Here is a 23,280-nt window from a genome sequence, read left to right on the forward strand (position 1 = left end):
TGTTTGGGACTGGATGAAGCGTCGTCTCACGCGGTCTGCACGTCCAGCACGAACGCTGGTCCAACTGAGGCGCCAGGTGGAAATGGCATGGCAAGCCGTTCCACAGGACTACATCCAGCATCTCTACGATCGTCTCCATGGGAGAATAGGAGCCTGCATTGCTGCGAAAGGTGTATATACACTGTACTAGTGCCGACATTGTGCATGCTCTGTTGCCTGTGTCCATGTGCCTGTGGTTCTGTCAGTGTGATCATGTGATATATCTGACCCCAGGAATGTGTCAATAAAGTTTCCCCTTCCTGGGACAATGAATTCACGGTGTTCTTATTTCAATCTCCAGGAGTGTATTATCGGAGAAGGGGGAAAACGTATGGCAGAAGAAAAAGAAGTAGTGTAAAAATTGGTCAATAGATGAAGATGCATGTGTCAGAATACATAAATGAAGGCACCTGTCATGCGCACGACGCATTGAGGTTGGTATAAAGACGCTGGGTACACGGATTTTCCTTCTTCCGCGTCTGCGAAGTTCGCCGTGACTGTCTCAATGCAGGGTCGCGCTCTGCTTGTAAAGCTGTATTACAAGAATGATGACTGCGCACACGTCGCTCTGCAGCAGCTCCGGACGCTGAAGGGTTTGTAAAGAGGCGTTGTTCCGATGATTGCCGTAGCTCTGGAGAAAACTATTTGAAAATTCGAAAAGACGGGATCTTTTGGTGTGCAACCTGGTAGAGGGAGGAAACGAATTCATACGACTTCAGAGGAAGCAGTGGCAACAGCAATGCAGGAGGAGACGAGTGGCGGTGTGAAAACGTGTAGTGCACAGAGAATTGTCCGAATACTGGACACACCGTGAGCACGTTGCATAAAATCCTACGAAACATCCTTCATTACTATCCATTCAAAATTACCCATGTGCACGAGGTGCTTCCTGTTGAACTGCCAGCAAGAGAGAACTTTGCTTTAGAATTTCTTGCTCGCATGGAAGTGGACAATGATTGGCTGTGGAAGATTTTGTGGAAAGACGAATTGTCGAATATGAGCAACGGAAAATCCACACGCAAGTGAACCAGTACCACTTCATCCTGAAAAGGTCACTGTGTGGTGCCAGTTTACGGCATCATTTATCATAGGGCCATATTTTTTCGAAAGGTGCTTCCGGTCTTATTACCTGTACTGCCACTGGTAAGCGCTACAAGTGTCGTTTGCGCAACCACGTCATTCCAGCTCTCCAACAGCGTGGACATGTGAGTGGAATAATACAGGGCGATTCAAAAAGAATACCACAACTTTAGGAATTTAAAACTCTGCAACGACGAAAGGCAGAGCTAAGCACTATCTGTCGGGAGCTATAAAGTTTCATTTAGTTGTACATTTGTTCGCTTGAGGCGCTGTTGACTAGGCGTCAGCGTCAGTTGATGCTAAGATGGCGAACGCTCAACAGAAAGCTTTTTGTGTTATTGAGTACGGCAGAAGTGAATCGACGACAGTTGTTCAGCGTGCATTTCGAACGAAGTATGGTGTTAAACCTCCTGATAGGTGGTGTATTAAACGTTGGTATAAACAGTTTACAGAGAATGGGTGTTTGTGCAAAGGGAAAAGTTCTGGACGGCCGAGAACGATTGATGAAAATGTAGCACGCATCCAGCAAGCATTTGTTCGCAGCCCAGGAAAATCGACCCGCAGAGCTAGCAGAGAGCTGCAGATTCCACAATCAACTGTATGGAGAGTCCTACGAAAAAGGTTGGTTATGAAACCTGAACGTCAACTACCCGAGGCGATGGATCGGCCGCCAGAGCACTTCATCACTGGCTTCCAAGAAGCCCTGATCTTACCCCCTGCGATTTTTTCTTATGGGGGTATGTTAAGGATATGGTGTTTCGGCCACCTCTCCCAGCCACCATTGATGATTTGAAACGAGAAATAACAGCAGCTATCCAAACTGTTACGCCTGATATGCTACAGAGAGTGTGGAACGAGTTGGAGTATCGGGTTGATATTGCTCGTGTGTCTGGAGGGGGCCATATTGAACATCTCTGAATTTGTTTTTGAGTGAAAAAAAAACCTTTTTAAATAGTCTTTCTAATGATGTATAACAGAAGGTTATATTATATTTCTTTCATTAAATACACATTTATAATGTTGTGGTATTCTTTTTGAATCACCCTGTATTATGCAAGGTGGCTCACCTCCGCACATTGCAAATATAGTTAAGCAGCTGCTGAAGCGCCATTTCGGAAGTGCTAGAATTATCAGCCGCCATTTCCCTACAGCCTGGCCCTCCCGATCACCTGATCATAAACTGTATGACATCTGGCTGCGGGGCTGTCTGAAAAGTGTTGTGTTCAGTGTTCCGCTTGCAAAGTTAGCTGCACTGAAGGCATTGCGCAACACATTCTGAACGTGACTCCGGAAACACTTCGATCAGTTGTGGAACATGCTGTTTCTCAATTTCAACTTGTTACAGAAAATGGTGGACAGCATATAGTTCATGTTTTGCGCCAGTCACACGGAAATTAATCATCCGATTTGATTTTGATTGATGCTTTTCATGTTTTTTTTTGGCTTCAGGACAATTAAAAACGTATGTGATTGATGCTTTTTATGCGGTTTTTAGCCTCAGGACAATTAAAAACCGATTTGATTGGTGCTTTTTATGCGATTTTGGCCTCAGAACAATTAAAAATCGATTTTCCCCATCCGATGTGATATGACCTTGCCGTGGTGGATGGGCTTACGTATCTAACAGTATCACGCCTGTACACCCCTGAATACTGAGTAGTACAGTTTTGTTAACGTCAAACGTACACCTTAGGCACTGTTGTATGATGTAGTCGACCACTGCTTGCAGCGCCATCTATTGCTACATTTTGTAACTACTTATTTTTCTTCTGCCGCGCGTTTTCCCACTTCTCCCATAATATTCTATTGCAATTTGACATCATTCTGAGAAGTGATGTTATTTCTATAGCGGTTTGAAAGTTTAACTTTAATTATAATCACCCTGTATCTCCAGAACGGTTACACTAAAATTAACAACAGATGAAATAGATGCCCTATACACTACTGGCCATTAAAATTGCTACACCACGAAGATGACGGGCTACAGACGCGAAATTTAACCGACAGGAAGAAGATGCTGTGATATGCAATTCATTAGCTTTTCAGAGCATTCACACAAGGTTGGCGCCGGTGGCGGCACCTACAACGTGGTGACATGAGAAGTTTCCAACGGATTTCTCATACACAAACAGCAGTTGACGGGTGTTGCCTGGTGAAACGTTGTTGTGATGCCTCCTGTAAGAAGGAGAAATGCGTACCATCACGTTTCAGACTTTGATAAAGGTCGGATTGTAGCCTATCGCGATTGCGGTTTATCGTATCGCGACATTACTGCTCGCGTTGGTCGAGATCCAATGACTATTAGCAGAATATGGAATCGGTGGGTTCAGGAGGGTAATACGGAACGCCGTGTTGGATCCCAACGGCCTCGTATCACTAACAGTCGAGATGACCGCGTGGCTGTAACGTATCGTGCAGCCCCGTTTCGATCCCTGAGTCAGCAGATGGGGATGTTTGCAAGACAACAACCATCTGCACGAACAGTTCGACGACGCTTGCAGCAGCATGGACTATCAGCTCGGAGACCCTTGACGCTGCATCACAGACAGGAGCGCCTGCGATGGTGTACTCAATGACGAACCTGGGTGCACGAATGGCAAAACGTGATTTCTTCGGATGAATCCAGGTTCTGTTTACAGCATCATGATGGTCGCATCCGTGTTTGGCGACACATTGGAAGCGTGTATTCGTCATCGCCATGCTGATTGTATGGGGTGCCATTGGTTACACGTCTCGGTCACCTCTCTTCGCATTGACGGCACTTTGAACAGTGGACGTTACATTTCAGATGTGTTACGACCCGTGGCTCTACCCATACTACGGCAAAAGGTGGCTGTTCTGGGTACTGATTTCTCAGGTTATATGCACCCAAATTGCGTTAAAATGTAATCACATGCCAGTTCTAGTATAATATATTTGTCCAATGAATACCCGTTTATGTGATCTACCCATCTAATCTTCTGCATTCTTCTGTAGTACCACATTTCGAAAGCTTCTATTCTCTTCTTGTCCAAACTATATATCGGCGATGTTTCACTTCCATACATGGCTACGCTCCATACAAGTACTTTCGGAAACGACTTCCTGACACTCAAATCTATACTCGATGTTAACAAATTTCTCTTCTTCAGAAACGCTTTCCTTGCCATTGCCAGTCTACATTTTATATCTTCTCTACTTCTACCATCATCAATCATTTTTCTCCCCAAATAGCAAAACTCCTTTACTACTTTAAGTGCCTCATTTCCTAATCTAATTCCCTCAGCATCACCCGACTTAATTCGACTACATTCCATTATCCTCGTTATGCTTTTGTCGATGTTCATCTTATATCCTCCTTTCAAGACACTGTCCATTCCGTTCAACTGCTCTTCCAAGTACTTTGCTGTCTCTAAGAGAATTACAATGTCATCGGCGAACCTCAAAGTTTTTATTTCTTCTCCGCGGATTTTAATACCTACTCCGAATTTTTATTTTATTTCTTTTACTGCTTGCTCAATATACAGATTGAATAACATCGGGGAGAGGCTACAAACCTGTCTCACTCCCTTCCCAACCACTGCTTCCCTTTCGTGCCCGTCGACTCTTATAACTGCCATCTGGTTTCTGTACAAATTGCAAAAAGCCTTTCGCTCCCTATATTTTATCCCTGCCAGCTTTAGAATTTGAAAGAGAATATTCCAGTCCAAATTGTCAAAAGCTTTCTCTAAGTTTACAAATGCTAGAAACGTAGGTTTGACTTTCCGTAATCTTTCTTCTTAGATTAGTCGTAAGGTCAGTATTGCCTCACGTGCTCCAATATTTCTACGGAATCCAAACTGATATTCCCCGAGGTCGGCTTCTACCAGTTTTTTTCCATTCGTCTGTAAAGAAATCGTGATAGTATTTTGCAGCCATGGCTTATTAAACTGATAGTTCGGTAATTTTCGCATCTGTCAACACCTGCTTTCTTTGGTATTGGAATTAGTATATTCTTTTTGGGAAAATCCAAACATCCACTACACAGTGCTTTCCGCGTCTCTGTCACATTGGGATGCGGCAAGAATCCAGTCCTTTGGTATTTGTTTGACTCTACAGTGGAATCTAGAATGAGATTTTCACTCTACAGCGGAGTGTGCGCTGATATGAAACTTCGTGGCAGATTAAAACTGTGTGCCAGACCGATACTCGAACTCGGGACCTTTGCCTTTCGCGGGGAAGTGCTCTACCAACTGAGCTACCCAAGCACGACTCACGGCTCGTCCTCACAGCTTTACTTCTGCCAGTACCTCCTGCAGCAGAGCTTCTGTTAAGTTTTGAAGGTAGGAGACAAGGTACTGACAGAAGTAAAGCTGTGGGGACGGGTCGTGAGTCGTGCTTGGGTAGCTCAGGTGGTAGAGCACTTGCCCGCAAAGGCAAAGGTCCCGAGTTAGAGTCTTGGTCCGGCACACAGTTTTAATCTGCCAGGAAATTTCTACAGTGGAGTGTTTGCTGATCTGAAACTTCTTGGAAGGTTAAAGCTGAATGCCAGACCCAGACTCACAGCTGAGAGCTTCATCATTCACCGATAACAGCTCTGCGGATTAAGCTTTCCAGGCGCAACTCTCAATCTGCCCTCAGAGTTTTACTTCCGCGCCGACCAGAGTGGCCGAGCGGTTCTAGGCGCTACAGTCTGGACCGCTACGGTCGCAGGTTCGAATCCAGCCTCGGGCATGGATGTGTGTGATGTCCTTAGGTTAGTTAGGTTTAAGTAGTTCTAAGTTCTACGGGACTGATGACCTTAGAAGTTAAGTCCCATAGTGCTCAGAGCCATTTCAACCATTTTTACTTCCGCCGGTACTTTCCTTCTATCTTCGGAACTCCTTCGGTTGCCACCTTCCGTTGTCATTTACCGGTGGTGTTCACACCAGAGTAGTCTCGTACATATTCTAGACAGCCGATGAGGGTTGTGGTTGCACCGTGTGAGAGCGCCCGCTTGCCCTGTGTCGCAGCATGGGCGCGACCTGCCCGGCGGGTTACAACCCGGCCGACTTCTTCCTGCACCTGCTGGCCGTCGTGCCCGAGAAAGAGGCGGAGTGCCGCAGCACCATCGAGCTGCTCTGCGACAACTTCCAGCGGTCGCCCGGCGCCAAGGTCGCGGTCTGCAACGGCCAGGTGAGAGCTGCCGCGGCGCAAGCGCAAATTACTTCACTCATAAGTTTGCGCTACAGGATATTACTCGCCCATCAATTTGGAGTGCCCTTGGTACAGCTCGCACAAAATACACTACTGGCCATTAAAATTACTACACCACGAAGATAACGTGCTACAGACGTGAAATTTCACCGACAGCAAGAAGATGCTGTGATATGCAAATCAGTAGCTTTTCAGAGCATTCGCACAAGTTTGGCGCCGGTGGCGACACCTACAACGTGCTGACATGAGGAAAGTTTCCACCCGATTTCTCATACACAAACAGCAGTTGACCGGCATTGCCTGGTGAAACGTTGTTGTGATGCCTCGTGTACGGAGTAGAAATGCGTACCATCACCTTTCCAACTTTGATTAAAGGTCGCATTGTAGCCTATCGCGATTGCCCTTTATCGTATCGCGACATTGCTGCTCGCGTTGGTCGAGATCCAATCACTGTTAACAGAATATAGAATCGGTGGGTTCAGGAGGGTAATACGGAACGCTGTGCTGGATCCCAACGGCCTCGTATCACTAGCAATCGAGATGACAGGCATCTTATCCGCATGGCTGTAACGGATCGTGCAGCCACGTCTCGATCCCTGACTCAGCAGATTGGGAGGTTTGCAAGACAACAACCATCTGCATGAACAGTTCGACGACGTTTACAGCATCATGAACTATGAGCTCGGAGTCCCTGGCTGCGGTTACTCCTGACGCTGCATCACAGACAGGAGCGCCTGCGATGGTGTACTCAACGGCGGACCTGGGTGCACTAACGGCAAAACGGCATTTTTTCGGATGAATCCAGGTTTTGTTTACAGCATCATGATGGTCGCATCCGTGTTCGGCATCATCACGGTGAACGCACACTGGCGTATAACCCGGCGTGATGGTATGGGGTGCTTTGGTTACACGTCTCGGTCACCTCTTGTTCGCATTGACGGCACTTTGATCAGTGGACGTTACATATCAGATGTGTTACGACCCGTGGCTCTACATTCGATCCCTGTGAAAGCCCACATTTCAGCATGATAATGCACTACCGCATGTTGCAGGTCCTGTACGGCCCTTTCTGGATACAGAAAATGTTCGACTGCTGCCTTGGCCAGCACATTCCCCAGATCTCTCACCAAATGAAAACGTCTGGTCAATGGTGGCCGAGCAACTGGCTCGTCACAATACGCCAGTCACTACTCTTGATGAACTGTAGTATCGTGTTGAAGCTGCACGGGCAGCTGTACCTGTACACGCCATCCAAGCTGTGTTTGACTCATTGCCCAGGCGTATCAAGGCCGTTATTACGGCCAGAGGTGGTTGTTCTGGGTACTTATTTCTCAGGATCTATGCACCCAAATTGCGTGAAAATGTAATCACATGTCAGTTGTAGTATAATATATTTGTCCAATGAATACCCGTTTATCATCTGCATTTCTTCTTGGTGAAGCTACTTTAATGGCCAGTAGTGTAACTTGCGCAGAAACGCATTCTTGTTCTCAGCACTGGGCGAGTTATCTCTTTGGTCCGATGGGAAGGACGCCTTTGGTCTGCATTCACGTACTGCATCCACTGTGCACGAAACATTCGTCTCCTTCAGCGCAACTGTACTCCGGAAACGTCGACGTGTTGAAGCTAGCAACTGTGAAATTTTTCACACGGTACTAAAGAAACTATTTGTTAAAAATAATGAATTTCTGCGCATGTTCTGGTCTCGTTCGTCAGCTTCATGGCGGACTGCCTGTTGTTTCTTTAATTATCAAAGTTACTGAGATATTTCGAAGTAATCCATCAGCTGAAATAAAAACAGATTGCAACGGAAAATGAGATTGCAACGGAAAATGAGATTCACTATATACGTTTGATTCATGTTAGATCATACACGCTATGTATGAAATGCAGCTAACATATTGAATTTTTCTTTAACTTCGGGAGAGATATACATCTATCCGCAGTTAGTCTTTTCCACTCACCTGGGCAAATTATACCGGAAAAGTGAAACATTTATAACGTCAACTGAACCTCATGAACGGTTTGAGGCAATGAAACGTGTTTTTGGCAAATGATAGCGTGCAAAGAGAAGAGTATTTTTCTACACAGTTAACATGTGAAACTTTATTATCTACTGTGATGTGCCAGTATCTACAGATTTCTTCAACGAAATAATCTAATTTTTATAGCGGCCATCGATAGCTTGGGGAAATGAGAATTACTATGGGTTTCCAACAACGTAAGTGTAGAAATCTTATGTTTACTTTACACATAAAATGTGCTTTTCATAACCTGTTGACCTCACTTGTCCTCAGTTGTTCGTTTCATAACACACTGTTTCGGGGTTGTGTCGCAATTGCAACTGCGTTGGTATGTTAGTAAAGCAAAGATGAGTACATCCCAATGTGTTTTGTCAAAAGGAGCAAATTTTAACATGATAACAAGAGAAAAATGTAAGTGTTATTGAGAACTCTCTACTGACGTGAAAAGATGTTTACAAGTCAGGTGAAAGTAGCCGGCCGTGGTGACCGACTGATTCTAGGCTCTTCTGTCCGGAACCGCGCGACTTTTACGGTCGCAGGTTCGAATCCTGCCTCGGGCATGGATGTGTGTGATGTCCGTAGGTTAGTTAGGTTTAAGTTGTTCTAAGCTCTAGACGACTGGTGACCTCAGATGTTAAGTCCCATAGTGCTCAGAGCCATTTGAACTATTTTCAGGTGATAGTAAGTCGCTCCTTGACTAGTAATTTTTATCATAATCCTGTAACCCAGTGCGGTTTTTGATAGTAAATGGGTGACTTATCGAATTACTGGCCGTCCTGGCATTACTTGTTAACACCATCATTTGCAGACTTTCTAGTTGTTCTTTTTGCGCCCAGCCTTCAGCTGTCGAACTACAGTTCCCCTACTATGTGGTGGCCACTTGCAGTGAAACCTCCAGCACTACGGTTCTCCCCTCCCCTACCATGCCTTCTGTACAGGTTGGGGCCACGTTATTTTCTGCACATGCTACCAGGCGGTTATGTAAGTGCCCACTACTAATGTGTCTTATGACATAGATGGTGTGTATGTGCCAGTCGGTTGCACAAAATCCGCGATGTAAGATCATTTTGTGTGCAAACGGGACAGAATATCAGCAAGGAGCTCTCGTGTTCAAACCTGCCCACGAACATACCGTGAATGAAGCTGCCAATCTGTTGGTGTACCAACGTGGACGCTTCAGCGTTCTTACAAGGGCCGGTGAACAACTCACTACCATGTTACATGGTGTAAGAACAGTGGTCATAAAAATAATGCTGGTAGGGACCAATGGCAGTCGGTTTCAGACCTGAGAGAAATTCCTGCTGTCAGTTCAAAAATGGTTCTGAGCACTATGGGACTTAACTTCTGAGGTCATCGGTCCCCTAGAACTTAGAACTAGTTAAACCTAACTAACCTAAGGATATCACACACATCCATGCCCGAGGCAGGATTCGAACCTGCGACAGTAGCGGTCGCGCGGTTCCGGACTGTAGCGCCTAGAACCGCTCGGCCACACCGGCCGGCCTGCTGTCAGTGCATGAATGTCCATCTCAACTAGTTACAGAGCAAACGTTGTGAAAGGTGCTGCATGAAATGGACATTTGGTGTGGGGTACCCCGCAAAAGGCCATTGGTCAGAGTGCCACATAAAATTGCACGACTTCAGCAACATAGAAACATAGTTAGAGGTGACTGGAAGCGTGCAGGGTGGTCCGATAAATTGAGATTTTGTCTTTTTTCAAATGGTGCCAGGCGTGCACTGAGGGGAAGGAAGCGGTGTGATACTGTGGGCTGTGCTCCTCGTACAGTGGCTCTGGGTCACTCTTGGTTACAGAGAACTAGAACCAGATTATTCAAGTTAACATTTGGGTGACAAATTGTTGCTCATTCTTCTACACTGTCCAGTCACATTAGTTTGATCTCGTGCCAGATGCCTGAATGACCACCTTTTGCGTCACAGACCTCTACGCGAAGCGCAGGAAGAGAGAGTGAGATTCTGGAAGGTACCAACGAAAATGTGGAGCCACGTGGACTTCAGTGCCGTGGGAAGCTGTGCTAGGTTTCTCGACTGAGGATCCATGGGGCGAACGGCCCGGTCGAGGTGGTCACACAGGTTCTCTACTGGGCTTAAATCCAGGGAGTCTGGTGACCAGGGGCCGATACAGTAAACTTATCCTGGTGCCCTTCGAACAACACACGTACACTGTGAGGCGTGTGAGACGTTGCATTGATCTACTGGCAGAGGCCAAAGTGCCAAGGAAAAACAAACTGCGTATAGGGATCGACAGAGTACTGAAAGATGCATGCATACTTGTGTTTACCACTGTGCCTTGCAGAATGACGAGATCGCCCAGGGAATGCCTTCCAGCTGCACGTTACTGACGATTGCCCCAGGTTGTTTGCTTTCAGAGGTTTCACGCTGTGCCCGTCAGTCCAATGGTGCATAAAACGTGGTTCATCTGCAAGGGCCACCTGTCGCCCACTCTATGGTGGTATCGCAGTTCAAACTCCAACTTGGTCAGCATGGGTGCACAAATCAGGTGTCTGCTGTGCAGACCATACCAGAACTTTAGCTGAGCAGTCGTCTAGGAGACATGTTGGTAGTTCCTTGGTTCATCTGAGCGATCAGTTGCTCGACAGTTGACCCTCTGTTCGCCTGTACACACTACCGCGGCCTTTATTCACCCATGTCATCTATGGCCATTGGAGAGAACCATTTTTCCATGAACCATGTACTTTAACCAAGGCGGAATGCGAACTGTTTTTAACTTAGCCAGTTCGGAAATGCTTTCACCCTTGGCCCGAAAGCCAACGAACATTTGGACGTCAGATAAGTCGCTCCATTTCCACATTACGACAACTACTGTTTTCGGCCCCTACCCGCCGCCAACATGCTTTATACTTCTTCCACTGCTAGTGCTGCCACTTGTCGTCTGTGAGTGGTCATTGCACGTTGACGTCGAACATAAGAAGTGGTCGCATTAAAGTGACTGGACAGTGTAGATCTTCATGATGACTATGCTGCGGTTGAAACTATCTGCGTACACACAGGAGCCAGCATACGTTCCACGTTTGATGAACTGTCAGGCAACCTATTACACCTCTGCTGATTCGCTAAATCAACTGATTTTAATCTCATAGAAAATGTGTGGGTGTGTTTGGAACAGTGGATGAGACGTAGCATCGCCATCCCTGCAACATGGTAGCTCTACCGTATCTGATCATCAGAGAGTGGCTTCCGCTTGATATACCCTACTGGAAAAAAATTGTGGCCTCTGTTCCTCACGAAAATGAGGCCAGGCCATTATCAGGGCTAGTGGTGGTGTTATATGTCCCCTGGGGTGACTAAGTTTCCGTGCAGTTTGCAATAAATTAGCGTCATTGCTGTAGATCTCTTGGTGCATCTTAAGTCACACAGTGTTGTATATGAAATGCAGCTAAAATATCGATTTTTCTTTAAATTTTGGAGTAGATCTACATCTATCCACAAATCGAGTCATTTCTACTCACACGCGCAACTGATGCACGAAAAGTGAAATATTTATACCATTACTCGTACCTCATGACCGGTTTGAGATAATGAAACGACTTTCTGGCAATTAGCATGCAAAGAGAAGAGTACTTCGTGTTATAGTTAATCAGACACGTAATTAAACATCTACAGAATACATACATATCCAGGAATCACAGGCCTGCAGACCGGGCGCTGCTTCCAGAAACTGTCTCCATCTTTTGTGATTTTTGCTCGGTTCTCCCAGCTGTCTTCAGTTCTCAGGCCTGCCAGGTTCTTCACCAGATCGTGCATCCAGTGCTGCCTTCGTCGTCCTATGCGACGGCTGGTGTTTGGTTTTCTGTAAAGTGCCTTCTTCACCTGGTTTTCTTCTGGCATATGAGGTACAAGGCAGGCCCACTGGATTATTTTGCTCTTCTCTTCGGCTTCTTTAGGGCGGTTGGTTATTGCATCAAAAGGTTGATTCCCTCGCTCTGTTTCCTCCTCCATTCTCCTTTATCTAAGATCGGTTTCCATATCTTTCTCATTGCTCTGCTCTCAAATAGTATTAGTTTTTCTTTTTCTCGTTTAGTCATGCTCCAGGTTTCCGAGCCATACTGATTGCTGGGCATATCACAGCGTTAAAATTCTCATCTTAGTGTTCACTGATACTAAATTTGAACTAAGCGTCTCCCTGAGGGAATACATACACTTCAATCCCACTGCTCTTCTCTCCTCGATGTCCATTTCTATCCTGTCATCACTGGTAAACCAAGATTACGAGTGATTCTTGAGTTCCTCCCGGCGTATTTGATAATCAAAATATCCACGGGTGTGCTGCCGGTCTATAGTGTCCAACGGGCACAATATTTCGGCGATCATACATGTCGCCATCATCAGGTGAACTGACGGACTGAGCTCCTGTGAACGTGCCGGCACGGAGATCCGTACGCTATGGCTGCTCAGAGGGAACTGGTTTCGGTCGTGGCGGCGGCCGATTTAAATACCCTCCGCCCGCGGCGCGCTACCTCCGCCGTCCGCGCCCCGCACCACGGTCGCGCGGTGGAACAGATTGCGACGGCGTCTGAGATGACGTCGGTGTGATGGCTCTGTCCGCCGTGGTCGTCACAACAATACGTTTGCTCGATTTACTTTTGATTAACCCAATCGCTGGTTCCCAAGCCTTGCTAAGATTATAGCCACAGTCACGGTTTATGAGGTCGTCATTGGTGCGAATTTCGATGGCCTCTCTAACAACGCTGTCTCAGTATCTTGACGTCTGTACCAGAATCCTCGTGCGGTCATACTCCATGGCGTGATTTTCCGACAAACAATGTTCAGCGACCGCCGACTTTCTCGGATACATCAGTCGAGTGTGCCTCTGGTGTTCACGGCATCGATCCTCGACGGTACGAATCGTCTGACCAATATACAACTTGCCACATTGACACGGAATCTGGTACACGCCGGCCTTCCTCAAACCGAGGTCATCTTTGGCGCTCCCCACCAGTGCACGAGTTTTATTTGGAGGACAAAACACAGTTCAAACCGGTGTTTCTTCAGAATGCGGGCGATTTTCCCCGAGAGTACGCCTGTGTATGGAATAAATGCAGTGCCTACCTCCTCCCTCGTGATTGCATCCATCTCCACAGGTTGTGCTGTAGTGGTTGGGCGGAGAGCACGTTGAATCTGCCACACCTGAGTACCCATTTTTTCGAAATACAGTTTTCAGATGTTCCAATTCCTGGGGTAGACTCTCTGCGTCAGAGATGTGCGCGCCCTATGTACTAGAGTTTTAAGTACCCCATTCCTCTGTGAAGGGTGGTGGCAGCTGTCTGCGTGCAAATACAGATCAGTGTGCGTAGTCTTCCGATACACCCCATGACCTAAGGTGCCGTCAGCCCTTCTCTTGACCAAGACGTCAAGGGAAGGTAATTTTCCCTCCGATCGCCGAAATATTGTGCCCGTTGGACACTATAGACCGGCAGCACACAAGTGGATATTTTGATTAAGATTACGGGTGTGAATCTTCAGGTTTTCGCGGCGCAAAGACTGCTCCATTAAGTTTCGGAAATGCAGCCGTACGGCTCTCTCTCTGAAGATGGCTGAAAGGTATACAGCCGAAATATTAGAAGAAGAAGCAGAATTTATGCGGCTGCATTCCCGAAACTTAATGGAGCAAGATACGGGTATTTGAACCGTTGAACAATTTGAGCCTTAAGCCTTGTATCTCAAGAAATTGTCACTGCTCTTGTCCTCTTCTCAATTGCATGATCTCTGTTTTGCGTAGCTGCTGTTTTTCTGGAACTTTTCTTTCGACCCATGGCGTGATTCAATTAGTGGCATTAAATCATCTATATAAGCGAGAACTGAAATTATCACCAATCTGTACAGCCCACTCCTACTGCGTAAATTCCCTTATCACTTTCTCTATCGGTATGAAGACACTGAAGAGAACACATGAGAGAGCAGTCCTTGTCTGAGACATGTCTCAATCTCGAGTGTTTCTGATGTGATCCCTCCGAAATGCACTGCTGCTCTTGACCCATCCACACATTTTCAGCGTCTTCACTAGCTTCTCAGGGATGTTGAATTGTATAGGCTTTTTCCTGTGGATCCTGACGTCTTCACGTCGATGTGTGATGTAGATTTGTAATTGTTGTTGTTGTGGTCTTCAGTCCTGAGACTGGTTTGATGCAGCTCTCCATGCTACTCTATCGTATGGAAGCTTCTTCATCTCCCAGTACTTACTGCAACCTACATCCTTCTGAATCTGCTTAGTGTATTCATCTCTTGGTCTCTCTCTGAGATTTTTACCCTCCACGCTGTCCTCCAATGCTAAATTTGTGATCCCTTGATGCCTGAGAACATGTCATACCAACCGGTCCCTTCTTCTTGTCAAGTTGTGCCACAAACTCCTCTTCTCCCCAGTTCTATTCAATACCTCCACATTAGTTATGTGATCTACCCATCTAATCTTCAGCATTCTTCTGTAGCACCACATTTCGAAAGCTTCTATTCTCTTCTTGTCCAAACCATTTATCGTCCATGTTTCACTTCCATGCATGGCTACACTCCATACAAATTCTTTCATAAACGACTTCCTGACACAAATCTATACTCGAAGTTAACTTCTTCAGAAACGCTTTCCTTGCCATTGCCAGTCTACATTTTATGTCCTCTGTACTTCAACCATAATTATTAAATTTTCGTCTACCTTTACGATCTGAATAATTTCTTTTACATCATCATACATTTCATCAATTTCTTCATCATCTGCAGAGCTAGCATATAAACTTGTACTACTGTAGTAGACGTGGGCTTCGTGTCTATCTTAGCCACAATAATGCGTTCATTATGCTGTTTTTAGTAGCTTACCCGCAATATCCTATTTTTTATTCATTCTTAAACCTACTCCTGCATTACCCCTATTTGATTTTGCATTTATAACCCTGTATTCACCTTGTTCCTCCTACCACCGAACTTCACTAATTCCTACTATATCTAACTTCAACCTATCCATTTCCCTTTTTAAATTTTCTAACCCACCTGCCCGATTAAGGGATCTGACATTCCGATCCGTAGAACGCCAGTTTTCCTTCTCCTGATAACGACGTCCTCCTTAGTAGTCCCCGCCCGGAGATCCGAGTGACGGACTATTTTACTTCCTGAATATTTTACCCGAGAGGACGCCGTCATCATTTAACCATACAGTAAATCTGGATGCCCTCGGGGAAAATTGCGGTTGTAGTTTCCCCTTGCTTTCAGCCGTTCGCAGTACCAGCACAAGAAGCCGTTTTGGTTAGTGTTACAAGGCCAGATCAGTCAATCATCCAGACCGTTGCCCCTGCAACTACTGAAAAGGCCGCTGCCCCTCTTCAGGAACCGCACGTTTGTCTGTCCTCTCAACAGATACCCCTCCGTTGTGGTTGCACCTACGATAGGTCCATCCGTATCGCTGAGGCACGCAAGCCTCCCCACCAACGGCATGGTTCAGGATTTGTAATTACGTATCTGAATTACAGGTGGTTGACCAAGGACTGTGCACGTTGTTTCCTTACGGTTGTCTTTCAGCACGCCAACGGCGACTCTGACGACGAGCATGTTGTGGCGCTGGTGGCGGCGGGTCGCGGCTCCTCCCCTTACAAGACGGGCTGGTGCGGCCAGATGCGTGCTGTGCTCTGGAGGTCCTGGCTCAGCGTCGTCAAGGAGCCCGTGCTCATCAAGATGCGCATGCTGCAGACCATGGTACGTTGAGAACGACACCTTTCATAGCATTCTGGAAGTCAACACATAGGTCGAGGTGAAATCTGCACTACTAGCCATTAAAATTGCAACACCAGGAGGGGTTGCAGATAACGAGATTTTACTTATTGTGCGTATAAGTACAACAGGAACTATAGTTCATAAATTTGTACGCGATTTGTACACAGAGTGCGACAGTCAATACATAGAGCTTCTAACTTCGGCAGCAAGGTTTTAACCCAACCGAGCATTGACCTGAGATTGGATGACAAACGGTGCATGAAATAGGTGCCAGAGTTCATCAGTCGCAGTGAGTGGTGGCGTCTCTAGGTAACCCACGACCAGATATTGTCAATGGTTGAGAGATCTGCAGAATGTGGTGGTGAGGGCAGCAGTCGAACAACCTCTGTATCGAGATAGGTCAGAATACCACAATCAACATTCCCTCTTGTTTTATTTTGTGAAAAGACTGAGTCATGGAGACTCCGAAAATAGGGCATAGCCAATGGCCTTAAAGCATCATAAACCAGAAGTGTTCGTGTTGTGTACCCAGTAGCTACGGCCGCAGGTTGTGTAATGTTCTTAGGTTAGTTAGGTTTAAGTAGTTCTAAGTTCGAGGGCACTGATGACCTCAGAAGTTAAGTCCCATAGTGGAAGTTAAGTCCCATAGTGCTCAGAGCCATTTTTATGTACCCAGTAGCATTCTATAGCACCATGACATGTGCTGGGTACTTGAGGATGATGAATGGGACATGGCGGTGTTTGTTTTCCTCGGTGTTGTGCGTAGAAGTGTTGTATGTAGAACCAGAAATCGTCTGAAAAGACGACGTTGGTGCCATTCGTGTGCCAGTGTTGTTGTTGGGGACGCCTCTCTCTGCTGTCCCGTCAAGCGAAGCTGCAACAATGGTCACTTACTGACTCTCCGTGGTGCTCCAGAAGTAGCCGCAGTGTCGTCTAAGATACTTGTCTTCCTACAAGCAAGCGTATTTCCTGAATCAAGGTAGATGACGTAGTTGTACATTCCTGCAAGCCAGACCATACAATATGTTATTCCTCTCGGGCGCTAGTCGTGTAAGATGCCTGAGATCCTGCAGGCCGCTGACAATCGCCATCTTGATCCCATCAATACTATATTTACATTGCAGTCATGTGATTTCGGCTAGCACGAGTGCAAAGTATACTTTCTACACCAGTGAACCACGAGTCCATTAATCAATTGTCCTCGATGGTGAGTGTTCATCGGAGGTGAGGGTATCATCTGGAGTGCCCCAAGGAAGTGTGGTAGGTCCGCTGTTGTTTTCTATTTACATAAATGATCTTTTGGATAGGGTGGATAGCAATGTGCCGCTGTTTGCTGATGATGCTGTGGTGTACTGGAATGTGTTGTCATTAAGTGACTGTAGGAGGATAAAAGATGACTTGGACAGGATTTGTGATTGGTGTAAAGAATGGCAGCTAACTCTAAATATAGATAAATGTAAATTAATGCAGATGAATAGGAAAAAGAATCCCATAATGTTTGAATACTGCATTAGTAGTGTAGCGCTTGACACAGTCACGTCCCTTAAATACACTCCTGGAAATGGAAAAAAGAACACATTGACACCGGTGTGTCAGACCCACCATACTTGCTCCGGACACTGCGAGAGGGCTGTACAAGCAATGATCACACGCACGGCACAGCGGACACACCAGGAACCGCGGTGTTGGCCGTCGAATGGCGCTAGCTGCGCAGCATTTGTGCACCGCCGCCGTCAGTGTCAGCCAGTTTGCCGTGGCATACGGAGCTCCATCGCAGTCTTTAACACTGGTAGCATGCCGCGACAGCGTGGACGTGAACCGTACGTGCAGTTGACGGACTTTGAGCGAGGGCGTATAGTGGGCATGCGGGAGGCCGGGTGGACGTACCGCCGAATTGCTCAACACGTGGGGCGTGAGGTCTCCACAGTACATCGATGTTGTCGCTAGTGGTCGGCGGAAGGTGCACGTGCCCGTCGACCTGGGACCGGACCGCAGCGACGCACGGATGCACGCCAAGACCGTAGGATCCTACGCAGTGCCGTAGGGGACCGCACCGCCACTTCCCAGCAAATTACGGACACTGTTGCTCCTGGGGTATCGGCGAGGACCATTCGCAACCGTCTCCATGAAGCTGGGCTACGGTCCCGCACACCGTTAGGCCGTCTTTCGCTCACGCCCCAACATCGTGCAGCCCACCTCCAGTGGTGTCGCGACAGGCGTGAATGGAGGGACGAATGGAGACGTGTCGTCTTCAGCGATGAGAGTCGCTTCTGCCTTGGTCCCAATGATGGTCGTATGCGTGTTTGGCGCCGTGCAGGTGAGCGCCACAATCAGGACTGCATACGACCGAGGCACACAGGGCCAACACCCGGCATCATGGTGTGGGGAGTGATCTCCTACACTGGCCGTACACCACTGGTGATCGTCGAGGGGACACTGAATAGTGCACGGTACATCCAAACCGTCATCGAACCCATCGTTCTACCATTCCTAGACCGGCAAGGGAACTTGCTGTTCGAAGAGGACAATGCACGTCTGCATGTATCCCGTGCCACCCAACGTGCTCTAGAAGGCGTAAGTCAACTACCCTGGCCAGCAAGATCTCCGGATCTGTCCCCCATTGAGCATGTTTGGGACTGGATGAAGCGTCGTCTCACGCGGTCTGCACGTCCAGCACGAACGCTGGTCCAACTGAGGCGCCAGGTGGAAATGGCATGGCAAGCCATTCCACAGGACTACATCCAGCATCTCTACGATCGTCTCCATGGGAGAATAGCAGCCTGCATTGCTGCGAAAGGTGGATATACACTGTACTAGCGCCGACATTGTGCATGCTCTGTTGCCTGTGTCTATGTGCCTGTGGTTCTGTCAGTGTGATCATGTGATGTATCTGACCCCAGGAATGTGTCAATAAAGTTTCCCCTTCCTGGGACAATGAATTCACGGTGTTCTTATTTCAATTTCCAGGAGTGTATTTGGGCGTAACAGTAATGGCAGTTGTGGGTAAGGCAGATAGTCGTCTTCGGTTTATTGGTAGAATTTTGGGAAGATGTGGTTCATCTGTAAAGGAGACCGCTTATAAAACACCGATACAACCTATTCTTGAGTGCTGCTCGAGCGTTTGGGATCCCTATCAGGTCGGATTGAGGGAGGACATAGAAGCAATTCAGAGGCGGGCTGCTGGATTTGTTCCTGGTAGGTTTGATCATCACGCGAGTGTTACGGAAATGCTTCAGGAACTCGGGTGGGAGTCTCTGGAGGAAAGGAGGCGTTCTTTTCGTGAATCGCTACTGAGGAAATGTAGAGAACCAGCATTTGAGACTGACTGCAGTACAATTTTACTGCCGCCAACTTACATTTCGCAGAAAGACTACAAAGATAAGATAAGAGAGATTAGGGATCGTACAGAGGCATATAGGCAGTCATTTTCCCCTCGTTCTGTTTGGGAGTGGAACAGGGAGAGAAGATGCTAGTTGTGGTACGAGGAACCCTCCGCCACGCACCGTATGGTGGATTGCGGAGTGTGTATGTAGATGAAGATGTAGAATACGTTCACAGACAACACTCGTATTTCCCTTCAGATAATCTTCAAAATAGCAATTAATGCTTTCTGTATGATCTATAGACTGGGAGGTGGGTGCCATGTACAGAAGAAGAATAGTCCACGGAGTGTTATTCATAGAAAATGATCAACTCTAAGCACATCATTTCTGGTGTCATAACTAACTGCGAGTACCTGCTCTGAGCTGCAAAACTGTAAGTGAAACAATATACTCCGTTAGCTATATCTGCATAAAACGATTTCCTGAGCGCGCTGAGTCAGGATCGTGTCTGCCGGTACTGCAGGTTATTAGATTTGTTTTACTCATGCCTTCTCGAGGAAGATGTTAATGATGGAGTAGCGTTATCCTTCCGCACTATCATCTCGGTAGACTACCCACTTCGCCAATATGTTACTGTAGGACTGGACAATATGTTGGTAGATCGTGCCCAGGATACTGGACAGCTATCATCTTACCATTCATTAGTGATGAGAGGTGCCTGACATCTATAGGCCCTACATGATACTGCCCCGAGACATGGCTGACCCTCCTCCGTTCTGCAACATTTAATTGTATGCCTGAAATGTTGATCAGGTGCCTCAACACTCTTGTACGGCGATCATCAAAGCACAGAGAAATTGTGATTCTTCAATTTCTCGCAGCGTAATTTATGACGAAATAATTCATGCAGGAATGGTCAGATGAAAGTGTAAAACGATCACAATATTTGGAAAGTGATCATGTTGCCATCGTTAGGTACTTTGACGAACTGATTGCCTGGCAGTTGGCGCAGTGCTTAAATATCAACCCCTTTCCCAGCCTCGCTACAACCTGGCACTCTGTAGGCAGTACGAGTCCCAGCACCGAACACACACCCGGACCCAGGCATGGACCACATACAGAACGCCAAATCGGGGTTGAGGAAGGGTGAAGATATTAACCCTGCACCATCTCCTAGGCGATCGTCAACGGAGCTGATGATGGCAAGGTGATTGCTTCCCCAAACATTGTGCCCGTTGGACACTTGACATCTGGCCATTCACCTTCCACCTATTTCGTCACACACTGAAATTCTTCATGGTGGGGAGATCTATACGTCATTGATCCAGAACACATGCCTTGCCTAATTTATTTGTTTACCACAGTGTTGAGGAACGCTTATATGCCAGAGTTACAACATGGAGATGGTCGCTTACTGTCGCCCAGTACCTACCAGAAAAGCAATGCGAAGTTCTGTTGCCTTCTTCTATGGTTAAATGCAAGCCATAGGTCATCAGCTGGTTTTGAACACTGCGAAACAGATCATCATTGAATTCTGTCTCACGATAGCCGTTTAATGTTGCAATGACGTCGCATCAACATCCGACCTTCCTGTGTTGACAAATGATAGCCGTTCTCGCCGTAAAACGACAATGCGAGCGCCGTCAAAGTCTGAGATGACCATTCAAGGCGTGTTGACAGACTGAATAAAAAAATGGTTCAAATGGCTCTGAGCATTATGGGACTTAACTTCTGAGGTCATCAGTCCCCTAGAACTTAGAACTACTTAAACCTGACTAACGTAAGGGCATCACACACATCCATGCCCGAGGCAGGATTCGAACCTGCGGCCGTAGCGGTTACGCGGTTCCAGACTGTAGCGCCTAGAACCGCTCGGCCACTAAGGCCGGCACAGACTGAATAGAATGCAAGAGCCGCATAGTCCCGTTTACGACTGGAGAAACATAGCGCTCTACTGAGCATACATGTTTGTTTTTAAACTTATCGCATAGGAAAGATAAGGGCACCAGCGGCGCAGTTCTGACATTGCGAATAATAATGAAAGAAAAACAATTTCATAGTATCTGCCCGACATTGTAAATTGGTGCAGGATGTACAAAATCGTGTGAAAAGTAATATTAAGGTGCAGGAAAAGACGGATAACATTCAACATGTGCGAGAAGCAAGAGGGGTACAATAAGAATGGAAGACCAAAGACAAAGTGCTTAAATTAAAAAAGTAAGACAGGCTTTTATTGTTCGACCTACGCAACAACAAGTAATGCCGGAAATAAAAGAAAGGTTCAAGAGTGGAATTAAAATTCGTGGTGAAAGGATGTTAATGATAAGATTTGCTGACGACGTTCCTAATATCAGTGAAAGTGAGGAGGAACTAAGGGACGTGTCGAATGGAATGGGCATCATACTGATTACAGGAAATGAAATGAGAATAAACCGAAGAAAGACGAAACTTACGAGAAGTAGCAGAAGCGAGGTTAACGATAAACTTAACATGAAAATTGTGGAGGCACGGTAGCAGAATTCCTTAACTTCGTCTGCCGTGGAAGCAATGTAACACATGACGGATAAAGAAAAGAGGATATAAAAACAAGACTATCGACACCAACAGAAGTCTACTGGTATCAAACACTGGCCTTAATCTGAGGAAGAAATTTCTAAGAATGTGCATTTGGAGAACATCATTGTACAAGATGAGCCGAAAAGGGCTTTAGAAGTTTGGAATGATATACAAATATATGGAGGTAACTTAACAGAAGCGGTAGATGTGTCATCTTGTAGTAAGCAGCCTCAAGGTTGATTCATGTAGTGCATCAGTACCCCATTCCGCCACTAGGAGCGCCACCGAAGTGCACGATTAAAATTACTTTCACTAGCGAGGAGTGTGATTGCTGTGCATTTCGGTTTCATGAAACTAACTCTGCAACAGTTGTTCGACGTAAATTTCGTACCGAATACGCTAAAGAACCTCTAAGTAGGCCTACAATATACTCTTGGCACAAGTTACTTTGCTCAGATGGGTTGGTCACTAAGAGATGATAAATTAATAGGTCGCCAGTGTATATCTGGATATGCTTAAAACCGAGATGGGATGGTTTATTACAAGTAAGATGGTGCACCACCTAATTTCCTCATGGACGTTCGATATTTTCTCGATAATCGCTTCCCAGGTGAGTGGATTGGTGGTGAAGGGCCAATCGCATGGGCACCTCGCGCCTCAAATTTTACACCACAGGATTTCTGTCTCAGGGGTTTCATTAAAGACCGTGTGTATTTTCGTCTGCAAACCAAACAACTTAACTGACCTGAAAAAGAACCTACGCTGCCGTTTTATAAGTTACACTCGATTTTCTGCAACGAGTGTGGGAAGGAATTGATTACCAGTGGGATGTTTGCCGCATCACGAATGATAGTCCCCTCAACCAAAATGAAACTTGTCACTTTTATGTAAACTTGAGGTTGTTTGCTACAAAATGACATCTACCAATTATGTAAGTTATCTCAATAAAATTCTATATAATTCCAAAAATTGTTAAGTCCTTTTCGACTCGTCCTGTATGGTACTGAATCACGTACTGTGGGAAAGGGCGAAAATAAGACAATCGAAGCGTTGGAGACATGATGCTGTGGAAGGATGTTGAAAATTTGGTGGACTGATGAGGAATGAGGAGGTTATCTGCAGAATCGGCGAAGAAAGTATGGTGTCTTCCGAAGAAGAAAGTCCCATGTGAAAGCTGATAACTCCCGATGAGCCACTTGTCGCCTGAAGACGGAGTACTAACATAATGAATACAGGAATTCAATAGTTTCAAAAGTTCGCCATTTTGTTCCTCCTAATAAACGTATTTGTATCACTATACAAAATCAACAGATGAGCATTCACACGTAAGCAAAACCTCCGGAAGATATCTACACAAGAGAGAAAGACAT

At 46.3% G+C, this 23,280-nt stretch overlaps 1 protein-coding gene across 2 annotated transcripts in view; it reads left to right on the plus strand.

Annotated features, from left to right (window-relative positions):
* Positions 1-23,280, plus strand: part of LOC124804802 (protein white-like) — a 269,943-nt gene that overhangs the window by 167,379 nt on the left and 79,284 nt on the right. For both annotated transcript variants that reach the window (XM_047265138.1, XM_047265139.1), the window contains exons 7-8: positions 6,090-6,252; positions 15,840-16,013. In XM_047265138.1, coding sequence (XP_047121094.1) covers positions 6,090-6,252; positions 15,840-16,013 — 337 coding nt within the window. The remainder of the gene's footprint in view (positions 1-6,089; positions 6,253-15,839; positions 16,014-23,280) is intronic.

The sequence above is a fragment of the Schistocerca piceifrons genome, chromosome 7 (genome assembly GCF_021461385.2).
Source record: "Schistocerca piceifrons isolate TAMUIC-IGC-003096 chromosome 7, iqSchPice1.1, whole genome shotgun sequence".
In the NCBI taxonomy this organism is placed as follows: Eukaryota; Metazoa; Arthropoda; class Insecta; order Orthoptera; family Acrididae; genus Schistocerca; species Schistocerca piceifrons.